Source organism: Schistocerca nitens, chromosome 1 (assembly GCF_023898315.1).
Source record: "Schistocerca nitens isolate TAMUIC-IGC-003100 chromosome 1, iqSchNite1.1, whole genome shotgun sequence".
NCBI lineage: Eukaryota > Metazoa > Arthropoda > Insecta > Orthoptera > Acrididae > Schistocerca > Schistocerca nitens.
Genome location: NC_064614.1, coordinates 1,099,664,475 through 1,099,685,656, shown reverse-complemented (window position 1 = coordinate 1,099,685,656; position 21,182 = coordinate 1,099,664,475). Strand labels below are relative to the sequence as shown.

Sequence of the window (21,182 nt, the reverse complement as noted above, 5' to 3'; positions counted from 1 at the left end):
CTATTCTGAACACATGAGTACAACTTACCCAGTTATTTGGCAGCGAATCTTCAGTCCCGTCCACCCATACGTAGTAGTCCTTATACCTCGTGAAGTTTTCGTGCGTAGGGTCGCTGGAAGCGATAAACCATTCGTGCTCATCGCTAGTGTGGTTGGGCACGTAGTCGAGGAGTACTCTGATGCCTGAAATAACAAGAACACTGTCAAGCTTTATCTTCACCAACATGAATGGTAGAGTCAACTGGCAGAAATACAAATTTCGCCAGAAGAAGTCTAATTTTTCATATACGTACTTCATTAGTCAATGTGTCATATATTTTATCTTAGTTCAAATCTTATATGCATTGTGACGGAAATAATTACTGTAGTTTTATTCCTAAATCTAACGATAACAATGACATAGATACGCTGTAGATACACTAGTTTAAAATCTTTGATTCTACAAAAATTTTACTTCACCGCATATTTGTCTTTGTACGTGATGATTATATGACATGCAAATCCTGTTTGTGAAACAAATAATGAATAATGTAGAACATTACACCAGTGTAGTGTACGAGAACGAAGTCTTTCATGACAGCACAATTATATAAAACATTCACGGACATCTTGCAGCGTCAATTCAGGACAAAACCTCGAGTTCTCGACAGTTAACCCAATCGTCTTCGTCAAGAGTAACTTCTTTTTTTTTTTCCTTTTCATTTCATTCGTCATGGGAACGGCGGGCTGGTTTTCGAACAATGAGCTCGTTTGAGTCAGGGGTAACTGTATATGCTGAGGTTTAACTTGAGAGTTTTGCTATTTTGCTTATCTTAAGTTACTATTCTCTAGTGATACAATTAACAGGCAACTATGGACTATGAAGAATTGGTACAGAAACGATAAAAACAGAACTCCTCAAATAGCCATTAATAAATCTAAGTTTTCTGAGGTACATATACCCATATCCTCCAAGCGCTATCTCTAGAGCGGTACAAACAATACATCCAGGATTGCACAACTTCTAAGGTGTTTAAAAGAGGAAAATATACTGTAACATATAAAAATCACAATGAGCATGACGAATAAGAAAGAATATTACTAAGGTTTTTAGGGAGGTTTTGTCCCCAGTAAGGAAGAAAATTGGGGTGTTAATTATCTCACCTCCCAGCCAAAATAGGAGAGCATCTGACTGTCGGACCTGCTTTTTTTTTCTTTATTGTAATTTTAATCACCTCATACAAGTTGGGCTGGCAGCAGCATATTACGCTGCTCTTCAGCCTTGAGTGGTACAATAACACGACATATAGGTGGCACAGATAATACAGTAAAAACGGCGGGCAAAAGATGTAGATACGAAAAACAATAAACATGAAGCCGTTCACGCTGGACGAGAAAAAACACTAACACTTGTTGAAACGGCGCACAGAACACGGATGACGGCGACGGCACATGTGAAACACAAAACGGAGGCACACACACGAGACACTGATGGCGATGATCTCCGCCGCGCGAAAGACCACTGAGAGTGTACGAGTCCGGGGACCTGCCAAGAGAGGAGGAGGGTGGGGGGGGGGTAGGAGAGGGGAGAGCAGAGATGCCACGGGCAGGGGAGATAGGGGGAAGGGAGGAAGGGGGATGGGAAGCCGGGGGAAGAGTGGTGGAGGAAGGGGGATACGGGGAAAAGGAGAGAGAAGGGAGGGAGGGTGCCTAAAGGAAAGGACACAGGAAGTGGGGGGGAGGAGGATCAAAGTTGATAGGAGGGGTAGATGGAGGGGACATCATCAGGGAGGGGGAGCTGGCGGAAGCCACCTTGGGAGAGGGTAAGGAGGGTGGAGAGATGGAGACCGGGTGGGATGTGGGAATACAGGCGTGGCAGCAAGTGGGGGTGGGAGAGGATGGGCGAGACAAGCGGGTGAGGAGGATCGAGTTTGTGGGAGGTGTACAGGATCCGTATCCTTTCAAGGAAAAGGAGGAGGTGGGGTAATGGAATGAGATCGTACAGGATCCGTGTGGGGGAGGGGAGACGGATACGATAGGCGAGGAGGAGAGCATGGCGTTCAAGGATTTGAAGGGCTTTATAAAAGGTAGGGGGGGGCTCGGACCTGCTGCTGTGATGGCCTTATATAGCTACGGCTGGAGTGGTGGTACTACCAGGGCAGATGCTGGCACCATCTGCGACAGCACGACGTAATCACCAACCAATGAGAGGCCGTCCTTGGCCTATATGAGGCCACCATAGCAGCGATTTCGACAGTCAGTTGGTCCTGACGAAAACTATGTAGGTAATAGTCGACAGGTTAAGGTTTTACCCTGAACTGATGTGACAATAAGTCTGAGGGTGTAGTGTATGTTTTCACTCGTAATATCATACACAATACTTAGGAAGATAAGAAAATGCTTTTATGAAAATTTATCTCACTGAATGGAGTATAAAAGTCAGTCCTCAACTGATGAAATGGTAACATTACCATAAAGTTGTTCAAAATTCTATTACTATATACCATGCTGTTGTTGTCTTCAGTCCTGAGACTGGTTTGATGCAGCTCTCCATGCTACTCTATCCTGTGCAAACTTCTTCATCTCCCAATACGTACTGCAGCCTACATCCTTCTGAATCTGTTTAGTGTATTCATCTCTTGGTCTCCCTCTACGATTTATACCCTCCACGCTGCCCTCCAATACTAAATTGGTGATCCCTTGATGCCTCAGAACATGTCCTACCAATCGATGCCTTCTTCTTGATCCAGTTGTGCCGCAAACTCCTCTTCTCCCCAATCCTATTCATTAGTTATGTGATCTACCCATCTAATCTTCAGCATTCTTCTGTAGCACCACATTTCAAAGGCTTCTATTCTCTTCTTGTCCAAACTATTTATCGTACATGTTTCACTTCCATACATGGCTACACTCCATACAAATACTTCCAGAAACGACTTCCCGACATTTAAATCTATTCTCGATGTTAACAAATTTCTCTTCTTCAGAAACGCTTTCCTTTCCATTGCCAGTCTACATTTTATATCCTTTCTACTTCGACCATCATCAGTTACTTTGCTCCCCAAATAGCAAAACTCCTTTACTACTTTAAGTGTCTCATTTCCTAATCTAATTCCCTCAGCATCACTCGACTTAATTCGACTACATTCCATTATCCTCATTTTGATTTTGTTGATATTCATCTTATATCCTCCCTTCAAGACACTGTCCATTCCGTTCAACTGCTCCTCTAAGTCCTTTGCTGTCTCTGACAGAATTACAATGTCATCGGCGAACCTCAAAGTTTTTATTTCTTCTCCATGGATTTTAATACCTACTCCGAATTTTTCTTTTGTTTCCTTTACTGCTTGCTCAATATACAGATTGAATAACATCGGGGAGAGGCTACAACCCTGTCTCACTCCCTTCCCAACCAATGCTTCTCTTTCATGTCCCTCAACTCTTATAACTGCCATCTGGTTTCTGTACAAATTGTAAATAGCCTTTCGCTCCCTGTATTTTACCCCTGCCACCTTCAGAATTTGTAAGAGATTATTCCAGTCAACATTGTCAAAAGCTTTCTCCAAGTCTACAAATGCTAGAAACGTAGGTTTGCCTTTTCTTAATCTAGCTTGTAAGGTAAGTTGTACGGTCAGTATTGCCTCACGTGTTCCCATATTTCTACGGAATCCAAACTGATCTTCCCCGAGGTCGGCTTCTACCAGTTTTTCCATTCGTCTGTACAGAATTCGGGTTAGTATTTTGCGGCCGTGACTTATTACACTGATAGTTCGGTAATTTTCACATCTGTCAACGCCTGCTTTCTTTGGGATTGGAATTATTATATTCTACTTGCAGCCTGAGGGTATTTCGCCTGTCTCATATGTTTTGCTCACCAGATGGTAGAGTTTTGTCAGGACTGGCTCTCCCAAGGCTGTCAGTAGTTCTAATGGAATGTTGTCTACTCCCGGGGCCTTGTTTCGACTCTATCGAATTCTTCACGCAGTATCATATCTCCCATTCCATCTTCATCTACATCCTCGCCCTTGTATAGTCCCTCTATATACTCCTTCCACCTTTCTGCTTTCCCTTCTTTGCTTCGAACTGGTTTTCCATCTGAGCTCTTGATATTCATACAAGTCGTTCTCTTTCCTCTAAAGGTCTCTTTAATTTTCCTGTAGGCAGTATCTATTTTACCCCTAGTGAGGTAAGCTTCTACATCCTTACATTTGTCCTCTAGCCATCCCTGCTTAGTCATTTTGCACTTCCTGTCGATCTCATTTTTGAGACGTCTGTATTCCTTTTTGCCTGCTTCATTAACTGCATTTTTATATTTTCTCCTTTCATCAATTAAATTCAGTATTTCTTCTGTCACCCAAGGATTTCTACAAGCCCTCATCTTTTTACCTAGTTGATCCTCTGCTGCCTTTACCACTTCATCCCTCAAAGCTATCCATTCTTCTTCTACTGTATTTCTTTCCCCCATTCTTGTCAATTGTTCCTTTATGCTCTTCCTGAAACTCTCTACAACCTCTGGTTCTTTCAGTTTATCCAGGTCCCATCTCCTTGAATTCCCACCTTTTTGCAGTTTCTTCAGTTTTAATCTACAATTCATAACCAATAGATTGTGGTCAGAGTCCACATCTGCCCCTGGAAATGTCTTACAATTTAAAGCCTGGTTCCTAAATCTCTGTCTTACCATTATACAATCTATCTGAAACCTGTCAGTATCTCCAGGCTTCTTCCATGTATACAACCTCCTTTTATGATAATTTAACCAAGTGTTAGCTATGATTAAGTTGTGCTCTGTGCAGAATTCTACCAGGCGGCTTCCTCTTTCATTCCTTAGCCCCAATCCATATACACATACTACGTTTCCTTCTCTTCCTTTTCCTACTATCGAATTCCAGTCACCCATGACTATTAAATTTTCGTCTCCCTTCACTATCTGAATAATTTCTTTTATCTCATCATACATTTCTTCAATTTCTTCGTCATCTGCAGAGCTAATTGGCATACTTGTACTAATGTTGTAGGCGTGGGCTTCGTGTCTGTCTTGGCCACAATAATGCGTTCACTATGTTGTTTGTAGTAGCTCACCCAAACTCCTATTTTTTATTCATTATTAAACCTACTCCTGCATTACCCCTATTTGATTTTGTATTTATAACCCTGTATTCACCTGACCGGAAGTCTTGTTCCTCCTGCCACCGAACTTTGCTAATTCCCACTATATCTAACTTTAACCTATCCATTTCCCTTTTTAAATTTTCTAATCTACCTGCCCGATTAAGGGATCCGACATTCCACGCTCCGATCCGTAGAACGCCAGTTTTCTTTCTCCTGATAACGACGTCCTCCTGAGTAGTCCCCGCCCGGAGATCCGAATGGGGGACTATTTTACCTCCGGAGTATTTTACCCAAGAGGACGCCATCATCATTTATCCATATAGTAAAGCCGCATGCCCTCAGGAAAAATTACGGCCGTAGTTTCCCCTTGCTTTCAGCCGTTCGCAGTACCAGCACAGCAAGGCCGTTTTGGTTAATGTTACACGGCCAGATCAGTCAGTCTTCGAGATTGTTGACCCTGCAACTATTGAAAAGGCTGCTGCCCCTCTTCAGGAACCATACGTTTGTCTGGCCTCTCAACACATACCTCTCCGTTGTGGTTGCACCTACGGTACAGCTATCTGTGTCGCTGAGGCACGCAAGCCTCCCCACCAACGGCAAGGTCTATGGTTCATGGGGGGGGGGGGACTATATACCATACCATGCTTTCGTAAAATATCTTGTTCAAGAGTAAATGAATCTACGTGGGCAATCAATAAGTAAAAGCAATTCTTTTCTTCTGCTCCGCAGGCTGTCAGAAGAGACTCAACAATGAGATGCCCTAAATTCACTGTTGTTTTTGTGCATTAGCTGCGTTCAAGATACAAGGTAGAGATGTAACAGGCACGCAACTCCTTTTTAAGACACTGGAAATGGTCAGTGTCCTCTGACCAGGAAGATAGGAATGCCACAGATTTCAATTCTTCATTGCGCTAAGCAGTGACCCGTGGTGTTGTCATTCTGTATATTTTGCGTACTGATCGTAAGCAGTTGTATCTTTTAGCTCTGGTACATTGTAAAACAACGGGTGGTACACTGTAAAACAACAGTTCTTCTAATATTAACAACGCTGGAAGCGCTGTATAATAGCAGGGTTAACAATAGATTCAGGCTGCTCAATGTACGAGTAGCAGAAAGTGACACAGCCAGCTTTAACGTCTCTCACTGTTGTGTGTGTTCCCGTTATTTACAACTATCACCTCTACGTGAATACCATTTTAATAATATACAACAGATTAAATGCACATACGCAAGAAATACTGACATATACACTCCTGGAAATGGAAAAAAGAACACATTGACACCGGTGTGTCAGACCCACCATACTTGCTCCGGACACTGCGAGAGGGCTGTACAAGCAATGATCACACGCACGGCACAGCGGACACACCAGGACCCGCGGTGTTGGCCGTCGAATGGCGCTAGCTGCGCAGCATTTGTGCACCGCCGCCGTCAGTGTCAGCCAGTTTGCCGTGGCATACGGAGCTCCATCGCAGTCTTTAACACTGGTAGCATGCCGCGACAGCGTGGACATGAACCGTATGTGCAGTTGACGGACTTTGAGCGAGGGCGTATAGTGGGCATGCGGGAGGCCGGGTGGACGTACCGCCGAATTGCTCAACACGTGGGGCGTGAGGTCTCCACAGTACATCGATGTTGTCGCCAGTGGTCGGCGGAAGGTGCACGTGCCCGTCGACCTGGGACCGGACCGCAGCGACGCACGGATGCACGCCAAGACCGTAGGATCCTACGCAGTGCTGTAGGGGACCGCACCGCCACTTCCCAGCAAATTAGGGACACTGTTGCTCCTGGGGTATCGGCGAGGACCATTCGCAACCGTCTCCATGAAGCTGGGCTACGGTCCCGCACACCGTTAGGCCGTCTTCCGCTCACGCCCCAACATCGTGCAGCCCGCCCCCAGTGGTGTCGCGACAGGCGTGAATGGAGGGACGAATGGAGACGTGTCGTCTTCAGCGATGAGAGTCGCTTCTGCCTTGGTGCCGATGATGGTCGTATGCGTGTTTGGCGCCGTGCAGGTGAGCGCCACAATCAGGACTGCATACGACCGAGGCACACAGGGCCAATACCCGGAATCATGGTGTGGGGAGCGATCTCCTACACTGGCCGTACACCACTGGTGATCGTCGAGGGGACACTGAACAGTGCACGGTACATCCAAACCGTCATCGAACCCATCGTTCTACCATTCCTAGACCGGCAAGGGAACTTGCTGTTCCAACAGGACAATGCACGTCCGCATGTATCCCGTGCCACCCAACGTGCTCTAGAAGGTGTAAGTCAACTACCCTGGCCAGCAAGATCTCCGGATCTGTCCCCCATTGAGCATGTTTGGGACTGGATGAAGCGTCGTCTCACGCGGTCTGCACGTCCAGCACGAACGCTGGTCCAACTGAGGCGCCAGGTGGAAATGGCATGGCAAGCCGTTCCACAGGACTACATCCAGCATCTCTACGATCGTCTCCATGGGAGAATAGCTGCCTGCATTGCTGCGAAAGGTGGATATACACTGTACTAGTGCCGACATTGTGCATGCTCTGTTGCCTGTGTCTATGTGCCTGTGGTTCTGTCAGTGTGATCATGTGATGTATCTGACCCCAGGAATGTGTCAATAAAGTTTCCTCTTCCTGGGACAATGAATTCACGGTGTTCTTATTTCAATTTCCAGGAGTGTATATACACATAGACATACACAAATTTTAACTTTGTCTCGGAAATAAATGACAGTAGTTCCATTCCCCCAGTTTCACCAAGCTTTTCGGGAGGCTTCCCTTGCTCATAAGGTGAACGCTGGGACTGAAAACTCCCTCCCAAAGTTTCCCAGTTAGGACGCTCTCTTGCCACTTCCAGACTGTGCAATGTTTCTTCCAACAGCGCGCTCTGCTCCCTCGCGAACTGATAATAAAAGAAAAGTACTGTTCCGCGTCAGATAGTTTACAAAAGTTAATAAGAAGCTATGACGTTACTTCAAACGATATGTGCAGCCTCTACTAATGAACTCAGCCAGTAGGTGACAGATGTGAGTCTTCCTCTGCAGCAGGCTGACAATTTCCTGTAGAACCGCCCAAGTGGACTATAAGTGTTATGAGCGCCACGTCTTCCCTGGGATACGCTGAACAGTTGACACAATGTTTAGAATAAAATTGCCTTCGGTTATGTTTATGGCATTACTATAGTATGAATTACCAGTTGAACTGGCGCCTAGTTTGGCGCAAGACTAACTGAAAAGACGGTTTTCGTAATCTGCTTTGGTTTCTCCCAAAACATACGATTATCTGAGGAGGCAGATGCATCTGTTACCCGGCCGTTCCATATTCCAGACATGGACGAGGCGCTTAATGAGAACTGGAGGAGAAGTGTTTCAACCATTCGAAGAGGTTCTGTATGTGCTCATAAATTAACATCGGCCAGCAGCTTATTTGCGGCAGGGAAGCAACCAGTATATTACAACTTCGTCGTCTCAAGCACTAGTGAGCACTCAGAAAAAGTAAAAAAAGAACTGGACGGAGCCGGAATACGCATTGTGTTGCATGCGACATGGGAGTCTATCAGCAATTACAATGTATTCCTTATAAGATGCAGATCTACAGGTCTTCTGTAATGTATCAGTTATTGCTACTGCCAGGAAATCACTTACTAGACGAGGGACTCGTTTTGTCAGATGTCACGACAATGACAGTGAAATTAATACAAGATCTTTTGGACAACCGAAGGGCACTCTTTGGGAATTGCTTTATTTCGGAGGCTCACCTCAGTGTTACTATATGTGCACACCAAAGTGTGAAGATAGCTGCACAGTTACTGCCACACTACTCCTACTCTGTACAAGCCGTGAAATACGTGCTGAAGACACGGCAGAGGCTATTTTACTGAACTAATAAATGTTACGTACTAAATAAAAAGTACATCAAATATGAGATGATTTCCCTGAACAGCTGATACAGCCTCAATCTTAAAACAACATTTGAAGAAGGTTTTGGAAGGCGATTTGGTTATTATTGTACGAAGAAGAGTAAACCTCCAAGCATTTCAGAACAGTATTTCAACCTCAATGAAATCAATCATTGATCTTTTTATAGAAATAAAAAACGCGAGAGTATGTTACATATTAACAAGTCGGTTAATCAGGACTTAATAGGAGATTATTTTTCCAGAGTGGTATTGTTGTTGTACCAAGGAAGCAAGGGAGAGGATGTTGTTATGGGTAGCTGGTATCCTCATTTTACAACTCTACATCTACATATATACTCCGCAATCCACCACACGGTGCGTGGCGGAGGGTACCTCGTACCACAACTAGCATCTTCTCTCCCTGTTCCACTCCCAAACAGAACGAGGGAAAAATGACTGCCTATATGCCTCTGTACGAGCCCTGATCTCTCTTATCTTATCTTTGTGGTCTTTCCGCGAAATATAAGTTGGCGGCAGTAAAAGTGTACTGTAGTCAGCTTCAAATGCTGGTTCTCTAAATTTCCTCAGTAGCGATTCACGAAAAGAACGCCTCCTTTCCTTCAGAGAGTCCCACCCGAGTTTCTGAAGCATTTCCGTAACACTCGCGTGATGATCAAACGTACCAGTAACAAATCTAGCAGCCCGCCTCTGAATTGCTTCTATGTCCACTCTCAATCCGACATGATAGGGATCCCAAACGCTCGAGCAGTACTTAAGAATAGGTCGTATTAGTGTTTTATAAGCGGTCTCCTTTACAGATGAACCACATCTTCCCAAAATTCTACCAATGAACCGATGACGACTATCCGCCTTCCCCGCAACTGACATTACATGCTTGTCCCACTTCATATCGCTCCGCAATGTTACGCCCAAATATTTAATCGACGTGATTGTGTCAAGCGCTACACTACTAATGGAGCATTCAAATATTACAGGATTCTTTTTCCTATTCATCTGCATTAATTTACATTTATCTATATTTAGAGTTAGCTGCCATTCTTTTCACCAATCACAAATCCTGTCCAAGTCATCTTGTATCCTCCTACAGTCACTCAACGGCGACACCTTCCTGTACACCACAGCATCATCAGTAAACAGCCGCACATTGCTATCCACCCTATCCAAAAGATCATTTATGTAGATAGAAAATAACAGCGGACCTACCACACTTCCCTGGGGCACTGCAGATGATACCCTCACCACCGATGAACACTCACCATCGAGGACAACGTAGTGGGTTCTATTACTTAAGAAGTCTGCGAGCCACTCACATACTTGGGAACCAATCCCATATGCTCGTACCTTAGTTAGGAGTCTGCAGTGGGGCATCGACTCAAACGCTTTCCGGAAGACTAGGAATATGGCATCCGTCTGATACCCTTCATCCATGGTTCGCAAGATATCATGTGAAAATGGGGCGAGTTGCGTTTCGCAGGAGCGATGCTTTCTAAAGCCGTGCTGATGCATGGACAGCAACTTCTCTGTCTCAAGGAAATTCATTATATTCGAACTGAGAATATGTTCGAGAATTCTGCAACAAACCGATGTTAAGGATATTGGTCTGTAATTTTGAGGATCCGTCCTCCTACCCTTCTTATATACAGGCGTCACCTGCGCTTTTTTCCAGTCGCTCGGTACTTTACGTTGGGCAAGGGATTCGCGATAAATGCTAAGTAAGGAGCCAATGCAGTAGAGTACTCTCTGTAAAACCGAATTGGAATCCCATCAGGACCTGGGGATTTATTTATTTTCAATTCATTCAGCTGCTTCACAATCCCAGGGATGTCTATCAATATGTCCTCCATACGGGAATCTGTACGAGACTCAATCGGCGGTACGTTTGTACGATCCTCCTGCGTGAAAGATTTCTCAAATGCTAAATTTAAAATTTCAGCTTTCGTTGTGCTGTCTTCCGTTGCCAGGCGAGACTGAGCAGTGAGTGACTGGATGGAAGCCTTCGACCCGCTTACCGATTTTACGTAAGACCAGAATTTCCTTGGGTTTTCAGCAAGATCTTTTCCTAAGGTATGACGGTGGTAGTGGTTGTATGCTTCGCGCATCGCTCTTTTTACAGCAGCACGAATATCTACTAACTTTTGCCCTCATTCTCCCGATCTTTCTTGTACTGCGAGTGCAACTGTCTTTGCTTCCTGAGCATTCTCCGAATTGCGCTGTTAAACCATGGTGGGTCTTTTCCGTCCGTAACCCACTTTTTCGGCACATACTTCTCCAAATGCCCACGTGGATTAACACTGTTCTTTATTTACATGAACAGACAGCTGCTACTTAACTTTAATAGAGTCCATGGTAGATGGTAGAAGCTCATCTGTAATAGTGCTCTTGCAGACAATATCGGTAATCTTGCTACTACAAATTTCAGCCTCGCTATTGGTAAAGTACTACACCCACTATCAACACTAATCCGGCCGCTATGTACTGTCATAACCTAAGTGAGTTAGTGACGTTCTCCGGTCAGCAGTGGCGGCCTGAAGAGTTGCATCGAGAGGGCGTTGGCGGCCTCTTGCTTGTCAGTGTGTCCCTGGCCTCTCTCGTGGTAGGTGCGCTTGATCCATCGCCTACTATCGATCTTCACGTTACATCTTTGCTGACCGGTGTGCTGAAGACAGCTTATGCCAACACAGTTGTTTTCCTCAATGTTCAAAGTAAGAAATGGGATGCTCCTTGTAACACCTATCAAATGCTATTGCTACTTTTGATACTGGTGTATTGAGGAGAGGTGGCAGCTATCTGTATCTGATTCTTTTGAAGGTTTAACAAAGGGAGAGGGCAGTGCTCCACGTAACACACTTTCCCTTCATAAGCTAACATCGAATCTATACTCTGACAAAATGTCCAGTACATACTTACAAAGTGTCTTTTTAATTTATACTTCCATAAGACATGCACGGCCGTTAGCCTTAGTTTTATTATTATTAGTTGTTTCCTGAGATCGTTATGTTAGTTAGATTTTTTTTAACAATTCTCGTTGAAAAAACAGTCTTCGATAAAAGTAATGTAAAATTATTTCAATAACAGCAGTCTTGATAGCATGTACGTTATTTATTTAGTTTGGTGAATGGTTTTTCATGTCTTACAGGATCGTCGTCAGGTGATTTTACCGTGTCAAAAATAGTAATGCACTTTCTGAGAGATCAGAGGACTTGAATACAATCATAAGAATAAAATAATAAAATCCTTGGCTCATATACCCCTTGGTGACAGCAGGAGACGGTGGCATGGAGCAAGCCGTTCCGTAGAGGCGTGAAGGACTCTGCTGAACAAGGCACAGCGAAAGCTCCGCGAACCACCTCCAGAAAACGTCACTGGTAACCAATGGTTGTGAGACATGACTACATTCAGCGAACTCCATTAATAAAAATATATAATTATTAGAACTTTTGTCGTAGACTTAACAACCAAGGATGTTTCAAATATTATGTAAAAGAAGCACAGTATAAAAATTTCAAAAACAGAGGAGAAATGACAGAGTCTAATTTACATGAAAGCTGCCCTCTATTGGAGCTACTATAGAGTAAGCGTAGCAACGATACTTGGTAGGACGCCAACTGATAACGAAGGAAACTATGACTCGATATGTTCCATCATCAGTCACAGACTCTGCAAAACCCAGAGTCCGTTGGCAGTTGGTGGTTGGAGTGCTGACACATTATCTGTGTAATGCTGACAACTGATGTGTTATGCATGGGGATCATATCAACCTGTAGCGCATCAAACACAGCATGAAGATGACGCACTGAAGCGTTGAAACTGGTAGCGACAAAATAAAATAAAATCATAAGGGCGGCTGTAGGTGTTTTTACTTGTCAAGATGTAGAGAAGTATCTGGAAGGTGTAGCTAAACGTACAAAGAAAACACTTTTGATTTTCACTGTGGTTTCCAATTCGCGACTGATCGTTCCTTACTTTCCGAACAACCCTCGTAGCATTATTCGAAGAAAGGATATTGTTGAGGAACTTCTCAGCTACAACCTAGAGGATGTTTTCAGAACGAATTTCCGATCCTAGACGGAGGTGCCAGGTTCGAGTCGCGGTTCTGCACGCAATTCTAATCTAACAGGGAGTTTTAAAACAGCCCACACTCCGCTGCACACTGAAAATTCATTATTTAAACAATGTTATCTGCAGTAGTAAATTCCCAGTATAAAGTTTAGTTTTAAAACATTGCCTTCAGTTCGTGAATTGCCCTCAGAGATTGTACTGTCACGTTACGTCAGTTCATTTTGTGCCCTGGTGATCCGACGCGCTACACTTAACTGCAGCTACTTTACTACAGCAACGATTTAACTCAGAATTTTACTGGATTGCACATCAGTTTACTCTTGTGTAACAAACGTTTTTGTATACCGACATCTCCTTTTCGCGACGTAATACTCTAATACGTCGTATAAAAATAGGCTTTCTTATATATCTTTAATGTACCGTCGGCAAGGAAGCATTTCTTAGTTGCATCTATGTTATAATCCACAGATACGCCAAATACAACAAACAGCCTTCAGAATTACGAAATCAGAGATGCAGGCTGTTCCGTTTATTCACTATCAGCACAGATTGTTACGAATTATTAGCAAATAATACTATAACTGTTCTAAGTGGTAGCACATAATAATAGTGTGACACGTATCTAGTTGTGAGGATTTCCACCACACGTATCACGATACCATGTAAAAAACATTTTTTACTTAGTTAATTCTTTGTATTTTGAAATTTGCCAAACGACGAGAATACCTAGAAACTGGAGTTAGAAGTCGAATAACCATGACTGGTTCTGCTTACCGTCCGCATTAACGCATTAATTTTAAATTGGTTATAAGGATACTGTTGTTCAACGGTAATCACTGACTTTGACTGTCAGTTGAACGAGGAGTTGCTACACACTTTCATTAAGTAATCAAAAAAGTGTTTGGTATTTTGTCATGAGGGTAGGTCAGTTTTTGGGAAGAGCATATGAGAACTGTTGTAGCGAAGGCGAATGGTTGACTTCAGTGCACTGGGAGAATTTTAGGAAAGTGTGGTTCATCTGTAAAGGTGACCGCATAGAGGACGCTGGTGCGACCTGTTCTTGAATACTGCTCGGGTGTCTGAGGTCCGTACCAGGTCGGATTGAAGGAAGACATCGAAGCAATTCATGGCGGACAGTGACAAGGAGTTGTTGCACCACTGAAGCAGTCCATTGTGCCACTGAAAGTAATTGGAGATAAGAGAACACTCCAATGTTTTGATGATAGCACGATAAACGTATCTTATTTTCACACGTTTCATTTAATTGAGTTGGTTCCTGATTACATTATTACTTGAGATAGAGAAAAAAATAATTGAAAAAAATATATTAAATATATTCCAAGATTGCCTGGTAATCGTAGTAGTCTAGAGGTAGTTATATAACGGTCTGGGAACAGATGAGTGTGTTCTTCTCAAGTGCTCTTCACCTTGTCGCGGAGGCGTTCGCAGATAGCCTCCCGACAAACGTAGTTCAGTGCCCGGCCTTGAACCTTCTTCATTGTTAATGCAAACTAAACCCCGGTTCGTTTAAATCGAATGGGTAAATCGGTTGGGATGATTGGCATTCAGGGTACGAGAAAGATCTTTCCAGCGGCTCGATTCGTGGGGATAGTAGCTTCAGTGACATAATTTCGCACAGCTGAGTATACGATTTTTGTTTGAAATTATATACACAGAAGAACAATATACCTTACATATCCGAGACCAAAACGAGGATTTTACCCGGGGTCGTCTTGCACTTGAGGCATATTTATTTATTTATTTTTATTTATTGATTTATTTAACCTGGCAAGATTAAGGCCATCAGGCCCTCTCTTACATCTAACCAGGCATTCTACTTATTTTACATTCATATGTTTTAGTAGGCATGTTAAACTACATCTAGTACAAAAAGTTAAATAAACAATTTGAAAGGTACACCTGGAAAAATACATACATATAGAGTTTATATTCTTAGATCACAAGTACTGTTATAATTAGACATTATTGAACAGACAGATTTGAGATAGGAGTGCTGGCAGCAGAGTATGAGGGAGACTCATGCTGAAGGGAGGAGAAGAATAGAGAGACATGATGAAAACATAATTAAGGAAATATAAAGGAAAAGAAGAGTGCGTGGCTAATAGAGATAGATGAAGAGGAAGGCATATCAGGAGCAAGATAGGAGACGCTAGCTTTGCTATTTGACAGATGAGGGGATTGCCCTTGTACATTAATTTTGTGGAGAACTTTATGAGGATGATAGTAGGAAATGCTTCAACTTCCTCTTAAAAGCAGCAGGAGATTGAATTTTGCGCAAGGTAAGGGGCAGTTTGTTCCAGAGGCGGACAGCGGCAACTGAGAAGGAGTTTGCAAAAGTTTTTGTTTTGTGAGTGGGCACAGTTAGGATACCAAATAAGAGTGACCTTGTGTTTCGATTATGATGACATGACAGGTTTTTAATCTCTGAAGCAAGGTACTGGGGTGCTTGCGCGACGAGGAGTCGGTGGAGTAGACATAGAGTGTGGTAGTCACGCAATTTGTCCGGCCGCAGCCACCCTAGCTCGGAGTATGAAGCACTAACATGATCGTATCGGCGAATGTTGCAGGTGTAACGCACACAGGCATTCATGGTTAGCTCTAGCCGTCTTTTGTTTTCACTACTCATGCCTTGTTGAATCACATCACAATAGTGGAGGTTCGGTAGAACGAGTGCTTGCACGAGCTGGCGTTTCAAGTCCTGCGGAAATATGTTCCGAAACTTTTTGAGAGCATAGAGACAAGCAGACGTCTTTCGGCACACTGCGACTGTATTCTCCGCCCAGTTGAGATGCTCATCCAAAGTTACACCCAAGTTCTTCACTGTTTTCTGATATGGTATTGGAGTACCGTCGAGCAGAATAGAAGGTAGCCGTTCGCGGAAATCTGAACTTATTAATTTATGATGGGCTATTAAGATTACTTGCGTCTTTTTTGCATTTAGTTTAAGCCCCAGGTTTTTCGCCCAGGTCACTACTGAAGACAGATCATCATTCATCTGAGCGATTGCAGTGTTTACATCTTCAGGTCTGACGCTTAGGTAGAGCTGGAGGTCGTCGGCATAGAAATGATATTTACAGGAGGACAGAACCGACGAAATATCGTTTACATATAAAGAAAACAAAAGTGGTCCTAAGACTGATCCTTGTGGTACTCCCGAGGAAACATGTTTCCAGGAAGATTTTTCATTTACGCAGACAACACATTGCTGTCTGTCTTTTAAGTAGCTTTCAAACCATCTCATTGCACTATCAGAGAAATTAAGCTGTTGCATTTTTCTGAGCAATATGTCAAAGTTTACAGTGTCAAAAGCTTTGCTGAAGTCCAGTAGCGTCAATATTGTTGCCTTTCGATTGTCGATGGCATATTTCAGGTCATCAGTTACTTTAATTAGAGCAGTGTTTGTGCTGTGATGTTTACGGAAACCGGATTGAAATTTGTCATATAGGCTGAATTCATGCAAGTGTTCAGTGATTTGGTCATGAACAATATATTCAAGTGCTTTGGAAACAGCAGGCAGTATGCTAATTGGTCGGTAATCACTAGGCAGTTGCGGGTTTTCGATCTTAGGGATGGGTCGAATTAGGCTTCTTTTCCATGCAGTGGGATATATTCTGTTCACGAGGGAAAAATTAAATATGTCAGTTAAGACAGGTACTAAGATATCGGCAACATTCTTAATCATGGTTATACCGATACTGTCGTTGCCTATTGCATCAGAAGAGATTCTCGTTATTGCTTTTCTTGCCGTATTTGTTGTTACATGTTTTAGATGGAAGGTATCGTTGTTAGTTATCCTGTTTGGGGATTCTTGTGGACGGTAATTATGAGCTGTGCTGGTATTCAGAGGTGCAGAGAAGAAATCATTTAATTCGTTAGCTGACACATGAAAAGTAGTTTCCGATTTTGCCTTTCCGACCCCCAAGCTACGGAGATTCTTCCACAGAGTCGTGGGCGTCAGATCGCTGCATACAAGGGAGCGAGCGTGCCTGATTTTAGCATTGCGAATGCATTGTTTCACTCTGTTCCGTAGCTTTCTATATTCTTCGAAACGCTCGGGTTTTGGATCTGCCTTGAAACGCCTGTGGGCAGCATCCCTATTAGTCATCATTTGACGTAATGCAGCTGTCAGCCATGGAGCAGGAGATCTTCTTACACGGATTGTGCGCACAGGTGCATGTTTGTCATAGAGGGCAGTGAGTTTATCACCAAGTTCATTAATTTTGCCGTCGATTGTGGGTTTTCTGATTATTTGATGCCATGAGATTTCTGAGCAATCGGCTGTTAGAGCGTCAAGGTCAATACGTTTCATGTTCCTACAAGTTATGTAACGCGATTTGATCCTTGGGGGCTGCACAGAGTAGGCCAGGAATATTACATCATGTGCTGAGAGGCCAGGGGCCGATGTTTGACCAACATCTCTTACTTTGTCAGTCTGTTTCGTTGCGATTACGTCTATAAGAGTATGACTGTGCGCCATATGGTGTGTAGGTTGTAATGGAAGAATGTTCATGCTATTGCAACTAAACAGTCTTCTTAGGTTTATTGCGGAGGGAGTGTCTCTTAGCAGGTCTATGTTCAAGTCACCCATTACGATGACATGTTCGTATTGACACTGAAGTGAATGTAATTCCGACTGGAAGGAACTCATTGAGCTTATTTTTGGCGGTTTGTACACGACGCCAGTCAAGAATTTCCGACTTTGTATATTTATCTCAATGAACATGAATTCAGCCTCTTTTTCTTCAGCAGGATTTGACGTACATAAGACTTTCGCTTTGAGATCTGTTCGTATATACGCGCCGACCCCGCCACCTCGCTTTTTTGATCTGTCTGCCCTAAGAAATGTGTACCCTGGGAGATGAAGAGATGCAGAGGATATGTGTGGTTTCAACCACGTTCCGGATAAGAGGATTACGTGGTAGTTTAGTTGGTTGAAGAGGAGGCTAAGTTCTTCGTAATGTGCAGGTAAAGACTGGATGTTGCAGTGAGCTGCTAAAAGCTCTGACGCGTTCCGCTGAGCAGCCTGAAGTAGGGTGGCAGACTGGTTTGTCCCTTTGTTAGGCACTACCTGCCGCGAGGGGCACTGGCCGCTGCTTCCGCCAAGGGACATAACACAGGGGTGTCCAAGATTTTGCGCGCCCTGTTTGTGACACCGCGAGTGCCGAAAGAAAGGCGACTGCTACAGATTTCCTGAGGTTGCGGGAGTATAGAAAATGGATTAGTGGTATTCGGTGCAAGGAGAATATGACCAAAATAGTGATGGCTGTGTGTCACTGTGTATCCTCTGTCGTAAGAGGAGAAATGTAATTAGCGTATTTGAAACAGCTTAGGGTGGAAAAGGGAGTGATTTAAGAGGCCGATGCTGCCAGCAGAGAGAAGTAAGCTTAATAATTAATAGATTATCGTAGGAAGCTAGAATTAAATTGAAATTTACTAAAGTGATACTGGTAGTGATTATCGTAGGAAGCTACAATTAGATTGAAATTTGCTAAAGTGATACTGATAGTGATTTTTGTTATGAACAGTTTAAACCGAAGAGATGGGTGATTAATGAACTAATGGAGAGACTAATAATTGCAATAGAACTAATTCGGAACGGAAGAGAATAAACTGAGAAAATGAAAAAAGTATTAGCAGTAACTAAAATTAAGTAATGGTTAGAGCTACAGACACAAAAAAATAGTGAAAGTTAATACAGTTACAAAAACAATTAGTTGAAGGTACAAATATGGATATAATTACAAAATTTATAAAATTACAAGACTATATCTGAGTATAGGGCTGTTACAATTTGCAAATGGTGTTAAGTTTGCACTTTTGGCTCGAGTAGCTTCACTTAATACTATTCAGTTCTGTCATGTTTGTGACTGTCTTCTTTCCAGCTGCTGTCTTAATGATTACTCTGCCATCCTGAGTCCACACATTCTGAAGACCGAAATGGGATATGGCACTGTTTAAAATCTTTAGCCGTTCGTGTGTCAGATCTTCCCTTATTGTAAGCCCTGTCCTTGCTAACTTCTTCTTCTGGGTAAAGATCTCTGCCCTTTTTCGGTACGAGATAAATTTAATTATTATTGGACGAGGTTTGGTGGCACCTGGTAGTTTTCGTCCCACCCGATGGCTCCTGTGAATGTCTGCCTTGGTCACTTCAACGCCTAATTTTTCACGCGCAACCTGTATAAGCAGGTTGTCCGTGTCTTCTTCCTTATTTTCTACTACTCCAAACAGTCGTAGGCTATTTCGCCTTTGGTACTGTTCTAGTTCGTCAGTTGCGGCAGATAGTTTCACTTCCAACTCTCGTGCCTTTTTCTCGTATTCAGACACAGACTTTTTTTAGTGCTGTAATTTCGGCAGTATTGGCCTCAACTGTTTCACGCATTTTGGCCAATACTGCTGCCGTTACAGTATCTGATATAGTGCCTGCTATCAGATCGAGATTGTTTTTATCGCGAAGCGCAGCGTTTACCTCAGAGCGGACCAGCTCCGGTATACCGGGAGCCGCGGCCGCACCTTCCGCCAAGAGTGGAGTGTTTCTTTTCGTGACCGAATATAGCGTCGAGCTAGTATTAAGCTTAAACTCTAGCTCTGCTTTGCTTACCGCTTTAAACTTGAACGTACGAATGCGCTTTGAGCACTTTTTTTACGGTAGCAGGAAGTGTTCGGTGCGCGTAATTTTTGTCAGTTGTTTGTCTTTGGAGATCCCACTCGTAAACTGCGCAGTAAAGTGTGCGATGAATCGTTGTGTGGAACAACGTTCACAAAAATCGAATTTTCGACAGGATGCAGGCGCTATTACGTCGCACATTTCAAAACAGTGATTGTTCGGTGTGCAGAAACAGTTTCGAGGGATTATGGAGTCACAGAAGCAATGTCCGGAAGTGGTGAAAGGACAAAGGAATCTGAAAAAAGCAAAGCCAAACACGAAAGCTTTCAGAAGTCCACGGAGTGGAAGTATCGAAAATATTGAAATAGAATTAGTGGCATTTTGATGCCAGAAACGTAAAGAAGGTATGGCAGTTTCCCGCGATATTATACGAAATGAAGCACTTGAGTCTGCAGAGGAACACGGTGGCCAAATTTGAAGCCAGCTTTAGGTGGTGTACGATGTGGCGCAATGGACTTGTGCTGTGACGTCAGCGTCTTCCCGCATCGTATGTGGAGAAGTTCGTTGAGGATCAGCGACACGTTATATGACTGAGAAAGGAACAAGCTTACAGCTTAGGGCACATCAGGAACGTTGACAAGACTCATATCTACTTCAACATACGATCCAGTGCAACAGATGCAGAATAAGAAGCCAAAAATGCTCTGGTTGGCACCACGGGCAATGAGCAATCGCGAGTCACTTTGATGTTGCGAGTGGTTGCCGATGGAAGATGATACGACCCTGCGACTTCCTCAACTGTAAAACTATGCCAAACGAAGAACTGCCGCCTCGTGTCATATTTCACTGCAACGAAACACGATGGATGAACAAGGAGTTGGTTATAAACTGGCTCATTACAGTGTGGAGTAGGAGGCCAAATGTTTTTCTAAAGAATGGCGGAATGTTTATCCTTGGTGCTTTCAAAGTGCATCTGACACCAGTAGTAAAAGCAGAGATCCTGGAATTAAATGCAGATCGTCATTGTCGAAAACATGACTTTGCAGCTCCAAAGTGTTAAATATGGTGGTGACTAAGCCATTTAAAGATCATCTGAAGCAGCTGTCCAGCAGTCGGTACTTCAAGGTGGTGAAGCTCCGAGTACAGTAATGTAGACGTACAGAAATAAACTGAAACAAATACGCAGTGAGACAAAAAGAAATGATATTTTCACATTCAGTGGCAGTAATTACACTGAAGTTACCGCGTTTCAAGATGGTGGTCCTGAGGACATCTGCTTGTTCTTAGTAGGGTGTATTATCACCACGGACGGTAATGCATGGTCTGTAACGTGCTCTCATGCTGGCCACGAAGTTTGTAAGGAGTGTTTTGGTAGGGTTTGCCATTCCTCCACCAGCACATTTGGCAGTTGTTGAATGGCCTGTGGTGCATGTGGATGTGGTGCAGTGTGTCTCCCCCACGCTTCCCACACGTGCTCGATAGGATTTAAGCCAAGAGAACG

The 21,182-nt window shown here is 43.5% G+C and overlaps 1 protein-coding gene across 1 annotated transcript in view; it reads right to left on the bottom strand.

Moving 5' to 3' along the window:
* Positions 1 to 21,182, bottom strand: part of LOC126230763 (uncharacterized) — a 436,134-nt gene that overhangs the window by 49,780 nt on the left and 365,172 nt on the right. The window contains exon 24 of the mRNA XM_049942407.1: positions 29 to 183. Within this exon, the coding sequence (XP_049798364.1) occupies positions 29 to 183 (155 nt within the window). The remainder of the gene's footprint in view (positions 1 to 28; positions 184 to 21,182) is intronic.